The 6,645-nt window shown below is 42.0% G+C and overlaps 1 protein-coding gene across 1 annotated transcript in view; it reads left to right on the top strand.

Annotated features, from left to right (window-relative positions):
* Positions 1 to 3,199, top strand: part of LOC120037526 (inositol polyphosphate-4-phosphatase type I A-like) — a gene marked incomplete at its 5' end in the record, with an annotated part of 23,708 nt that extends 20,509 nt beyond the window's left edge. Inside the window, 4 exons of the mRNA XM_038983558.1 lie at positions 417 to 514; positions 625 to 737; positions 926 to 1,080; positions 1,410 to 3,199. Coding sequence (XP_038839486.1) covers positions 417 to 514; positions 625 to 737; positions 926 to 1,080; positions 1,410 to 1,542 — 499 coding nt within the window. The remainder of the gene's footprint in view (positions 1 to 416; positions 515 to 624; positions 738 to 925; positions 1,081 to 1,409) is intronic.
* Positions 3,200 to 6,645: the final 3,446 nt, after the last annotated feature.

The raw sequence follows: 6,645 nt of genomic DNA, 5'->3' as shown, positions 1-6,645 counted from the left end.
GAGGTTATAAGAGGATTGAAGGAGATACGGGATAAGAGGAGAGGTGGAGGGAGGAGAGAACAGCAGTACAATGGAAGAGAGAGGGTATTCAGGAAGTGTGTTACCATGGCAATGGCAGCCAGCTGACATTTGTTTTAATACCATATAAGTGATGATGGTTACCTCGAATAATCACGAGCGTCTGGTTATTGTGTGTTTTCGAATCGTGTTTATTAGATTTGCCAGTACAGACTAAAAATTATTGCAAAAAATGCTATGGTAATTCCTCAACGATGCCAATGATGGAGACTGTGAGAACATTAGGTCTACTCCCTATAGACTGTAAGAAATTCTGATGTGTTGTAGCTTTGCTTAATGAGCAGTACAATTCCCCCTGAAGAAAAATCCAATCTGTCTGTCCATCTATGTGTCTATAGGTTTGGAGACACGTCTCTCCAGGAGGGGATTAACATGGAGAATATGGCTCGACTCAGCTCATACTATGACCAGTTTAAAGAGGTCCTACCTGAGGACTGTGAGTCACACAGCCTCATCTTAACCTCAACCCCTAATAAAATGGTTAACAACCTGGTTCTTAAAATGTACATCAATCAGTGCAATAATACTCCTCTCTCCTCTCTCCAGGCCTCCCTTGTATCCGTAGTCAGACCAGCCTGCCTGAGCTGCTAAAGCTGCTGAGTCAGAACATCAACGCCAGGAAAAGCAAGAACGTAGAGATCCTGTGGCAGGCAGCGGAGGTAGAGACATTCTCTCCTTCTCTTTCTCTCTCTCCACAATACACTTCTATCGCTAACTGAATGAGTTGAAGTCTGCCTGACTCTCTATACTTCCCCATTCCTTCCTCTACTCTCTACGTTCCTCTCCTCACCTTTTCTCCTCTGCCCCCCTCTTCTTTCTCTCTCTCTCCCTGTCTCTCCCTCCCCAGGCTTGTCGGCGTCTGAACGGAGTGCGTTTTACCAGCTGTAAGAGTGCTAAAGACCGTACAGCCATGTCTCTAACCCTGGAGCAGTGTCTCATCCTCCAGCAGGAGCACGGACTGGCCCCACAGGTCTTCTCCCAGGCCCTCGACTGCATGCGCAGGTCAGCTGGCCACACAACTGCCTGAACAAAACGAGACAATATGTAGCGTTTATCATGTAAAATTTGAGGAAAGGAAGAATTATGTAAATGTTTATAATAACTTAATGTTTTCATATACCCTCTAACTAATCTCCTTTTACCTTTTAACCAATCATCCCTTCTTTTCTCCTCTCCTTTTCTCTCCTCTCCTCCCCTCCCCTCTCCTTCTCTCTCCTCCTCTCCCCCTTTCCTTCTCTTCTCTCCTTCTCTCTCCTCTACTTTACCCTCCCCTCCTCTCTTTTCTACTTTACCCTCTCCTCCTCTCTCTTCTCATCTCCTCCTCCCAATAGTGAGGGCTGCAGACGAGAGAACACCATGAAGAATGTAGGATGTCGTAAATACGCCTTCAACTCCCTCCAGCTGAAGGCCTTTCCAAAACAGTACCGCCCACCTGAGGGCACCTATGGGAAAGTAGAGACCTGATTGGACAGACCAGCTGCCCATCTCTTAAAGTAGCCAATAGAAGGGGAAATGGACTAAATAACATCAACAACAACATAAAAGCAAAAAAACATCACAAAAGCAACTACCCCCTATATATAGTGCTGCATCCCTGTTGATGATTTAATGTAATCTGTGGTAGATTGTTTGATAGAAGTTCACTCTCTTTTGCGATTAGACTCACTCCGTTATGTCATGACAACCACTACACACACACAACAACAACAACAACTTAAGAACAGCTTTTCAAATTGTTTTAGTTTTTATTTAGAAAGGGAAAGGGGAAGGGGATACCTTGTCAGTTGCACAACTGAATGCATTCAACCAAAATGTGAGCTCTTATCATAAGGCCTGTGTTCTAACCACTGTCTCTCATGGAACTTTAAAGAGAAAATTCAACTCAAGTACATTTAAAAAGAACAAAACCTTTGTATGCAGAGCATCAAGATCTTACTTGCTCTCACACTCCACTCCTACAACAAGCACAGGGAACTGATGATATACAGAGATCAGACAGAGACATGCTTGTATCTCTGATGTATGAAGACTATTCTATCTCATGTTATTTTGTTATCCCTTTTCTATTTGGTAATACATCTAATGGACAGGGTTCGTGTAAAGTAGAGGGCCAGTATCCTGTGTTTTAGTTTTACAGCAAAGATATTGTGTATGCAAGGCTTGGTAGTCTACTGAGAGGCATATACAGTTACAGTGGTCAAGGTTAATCTTTCACTTGCCACTACAAGTTTGTTTAAAGTTTTACATTTTGTCATTGAGTGCATGGCACAATGCTCCACTATATAAAATGCAAGCATGGATAGATTTTACACACAGCAAACTTAATCCAAAAACAACACAATTAAATTCTGTGCTCACATGCGTGTAGATTTTAAACTGAAAAGGAATATATTATCCAAATCTTGTACTCCCCCCAACCCCTCTCTGTTCATGAAGTTGTTTCTATACAGGTCCAGGTTCTAGATGGTAGGCATATTTTCTGTACATCAGACTATAGACTGAGCCAAACTAGAATATTAGCTTAGAGTAAGGAACAGTGTTATAAGAAACATGAAGAAAGTTCCTGCTCTATTGTATGTCTGCAGTTATTCTCTGTGAGTTCATCTCGTCTCTTATTAAAAGAGCTCCTGGTTGACTTCACGACAGGACCAAAACACAACACTGGCTTATTCATTTTACAACCAATGGAGCGAAAAGGAAGTGTCTGAATGCATGTAGATAGAGAATCTTCACATTATTATTGTACTTTTGGAAATAAGGGACTTGTACACTGCCTGTTTAAAATGGACAGTGTTTTGGGTTAAATTGTACTGTGAACCTTTCACTGGCTTCTGTTTCCATGTCTACCTATAGATTTTATTCTCCATTACAGAGACATTGCTAAATATCCTTGATGCTGATGCACTGAAAATTGCTGAAAAAAGTAGCCAAAATGCTGCCAGAATTTTACTCATTTAATTTTACTTTTTTTTTTGTCTTTGTATGTAATGAATGTTATTGAACCACACACTTTCAAGTAGGAACATCTGTATAGGTACAGGCTTTGCTGTAAAATGTGCTGTCATAAACTCTCCTCAGTAACTTGAGCTGTTAAAATGAGAGCATTAAACTGTTTCACCAATTCCTTTGTGACACTTGTAAAGTATCCCTCGGGTCTCTATCGTCTGTCTGTCTGTCCGTCCGTCCGTCCGTCCGTCCGTCCGCCCTTACCCTGTAAGCAGTCTATGGACAAGGTATGACAGCAATCGATGATTTGGTTAGTTTACCAGGCACTGTTTCCACTTGCTAACGTTTTAGCATTTGTGGCATATATGCCTTTCAAGTCATGAGACCGATATTAGCATTATTCGCATATCATGTCCAAATAATCCGAAACTATCTAAAATTGATTGTGAAGCTCCAATAAGACACGTATAGATGTTTTGACGATTATGGGGGAAAATGTCTTATAGTGGTCCCATGACTTGAATTGGATTTGTGCCAGAAATGCTAAATGGGAATTGTACCACAAATACATTTGCAAAATATCCCAGGGAAACTATCCCTAATAAAGCTCCCGGGTCTAGCAATGGCATTGTCACCCAGGAGGCCTTGCTAGCTAGCTACAGTGTTTGATTCATATCAGCCATTTTCTTATAAAACAGCTCAGCTAGCTAGAAAAATTATAATTTGCGATGCTAGCTAACGTTAGCTAGACTCGGGAGCTCATGGGGACATAGCCTTCAGGAACCAGTGGGTTAGATATGATTCCACAATTGGCAACAACAACTGGCTATTAATTCGTTTTCAGCCAATAATGTTCACATCATAGTTTATCCAGTGACCATCGCATTTAGAAGGATAGCTACTGACGGAAATGTATCTGGCTAGCTAGCATGCTGGCTCTCGCTGGAGGATAAATTTCCTTCCGTATATACAGTACCAGTCAAAAGTTTGGACACACCTACTCATTCCAGGGAATGCTTTTCCAACAGTCTTGAAGGAGTTCCCACATATGCTGAGCACTTGTTGCCTGCTTTTCCTTCCAACTCATCCCAAACCATCTCAATTGGATTTAGGTTGGGTGATTGTGGAGGCCAGGTCATCTGATGCAGCACTCCATCACTCTCCTTCTTGGTCAAATAGCCCTTACACAGCCTGGAGGTGTGTTGGGTCATTGTCCTGTTGAAAAACTAATGATAGTCCCACTAAGCACAAACCAGATGGGATGGTGTATCGCTGCAGAATGCTGTGGTAACCATGCTGGTCAAGTGTGCCTTGAATTCTAAATAAATCACTGACAGTATTTTACCAAATAGGGCTATCTTCTGTATACCAACCCTACCTTGTCACAACTCAACTGATTTGCTCAAACGCATTAAGAAGGAAAGAAATTCCACAAATTAACAAGGCACAACTGTTAATTGAAATGCATTCCAGGGGACTACCTCATGAAGCTGACTGAGAGAATGCCAAGAGTGTGCAAAGCTGTCATCAAGGTAAAGGGTGGCTACTTTGAAGAATCACAAAAATATAAAATATATTTTGATTTGTTCAACACTTTTTTGGTTACTACATGATTCTATATGTTATTTCATAGTTTTGATGTCTTCACTATTATACTACCATGTAGAAAATAGTGAAAATAAAGATAAACCCTGGAATTAGTACTGTATATTTACCAAAAAAAGGTGGCTATTCTGTCTTGTATTTAAATGTTGACACCCAGTAGACTGGAGGCGAAAGAAACGCACACCTGTTTAGCTGAGGTGTTGGCTAGCGGAGTAGAACACTTGGAAAGGAAAAGGAGAGCCGCACACTCTAGGAGCTCAGATGCAATAATTTAACAACCAACGTTTCAACAGACAAGCTGTCTTCATCAGGGTATAATGACAAACACTGGGGGTCACTAGTTTATAAGAACACACAGGTGTCTGTAATCATGGCCCGGTGTTTCATTTATTTTATTTAACGAGGCAAGTCAGTTAAGAACAAATTCTTATTTACAATGACGGCCTACCCCGGCCAAACCCTAACCCGGACGACACTGGGCCAATTGTGAGCCGCCCTATGGGACTCCCAATCGCGGCAGGTTGTGATACAGCCTGGAATCGAATCAGAGTCTGTAGTGACGCCTCTAGCACTGAGATGCAGTGCCGTAGACCGCTGCGCCACTCGGGGGTGGCTTGATATCATTGTTATATTTACAGATATAAATAGAACATATAAAAATCATGAATGGATAGCATACAATCATAGATACAATTTGGCTACATAGGCCTACAAACTTTACAATGAATAGCGAAATCACAAGAATCACAAGAATGGCTTCAGATCAAAGTCTACTTTGAGACCGAAGGGAGCAAGGGTCGTTCAACAAAAAATCCAGGCAGCCTCCCTTTATAACAATAAATTGTCAAGGTCACCCCTCTCCCAGGGCGGGTGACGTGTTCGATGCCGATATAACATAGGGACGAAATATAGTGGTTCGCTTCCAAATAGTGGGCCGCAACTAGGTGACACAGTTAAATTGATCATGTTGTGAGATTGAAGTTACTTTGTTTCACCTGTGCTGGCCCAGGTGATATTTAAGAGTGGCTGGCCCAGTGCTCCAGTTGGCTTGAGAGATGTAGAGTGAAAACACCTTTAGTTGACTCTCTCGGTTTGATTTTTTTTTTAATTAAAAAATAATCCTTTATCTGGTCTCTCCTGTTTTCATTTTGGTTTGCTTCCTGTCTTTAACTTTGGTGTGGATTTTATTTTGTTTGTCTCTTCTTGGGCAAATGTAGTTGGTGCTCATGGTGGGTGACTTTTAAGCCCCAGTTGTTGTTGCTAGTTAACTTTCAGTGGACACCCCTTGAGTGTCTTTCAGAACCCCTTCTAAAACCCAACCTGTTTCGTATTGATTGTTGTCAGTGACTCTTTGTATCAGGGCACAAGGCGAGACCCAGATGCAGACACAGGAGGCAGATGGTTGGAGTCTTAGATGTTTATTGATCCAAAAAGGGGTAGGCAAGAGAATGGTCGTGGACAGGCAAAAGGTCAAAACCAGTTCAGAGTCCAGGAGGTACAGAGTGGCAGGCAGGCTCGAGGTCAAGGCAGACAGAATGGTCAGGCAGGCGGGTACAGAGTCCAGAAACAGGCAAGGGTAAAAACCAGGAGGACTAGCAAAAAGCGAATAGAAAAGGCAGGCGCACAGGAACTATATGCTGGTTGACTTGGACATAAAAGACAAACTGGCACAGAGAGACAGGAAACACAGGGATAAATACACTGGGGGAAACAAGCGACACCTGGAGGAGGTGGCGACAATCACAAGGACAGGTGAAACAGATCAGGGCGTGACACTTTGTTAGTTCTACCTTCTGTTTGAGTGAGAATTTTGGGTTTTCTTGCTACATTAGCCAACTGGTTAGCTTCTTATGGCTGAGATCCCACTAACGGGATTGATATGACAACAGCCAGTGAAAGTGCAGGGCGCCAAATTCAAACAACAGAAATCTCATAATTAAAATTCCTCAAACATACAAGTATCTTATACCATTTTAAAGGTAATATTTTTGTTAATCTAACCACAGTGTCTGATTT

Source organism: Salvelinus namaycush, unplaced genomic scaffold (genome assembly GCF_016432855.1).
Source record: "Salvelinus namaycush isolate Seneca unplaced genomic scaffold, SaNama_1.0 Scaffold1745, whole genome shotgun sequence".
Lineage (NCBI taxonomy): Eukaryota > Metazoa > Chordata > Actinopteri > Salmoniformes > Salmonidae > Salvelinus > Salvelinus namaycush.
Note: the sequence above shows the minus strand (reverse complement) of the source record. Positions and strands in the feature narration are given on the sequence as shown.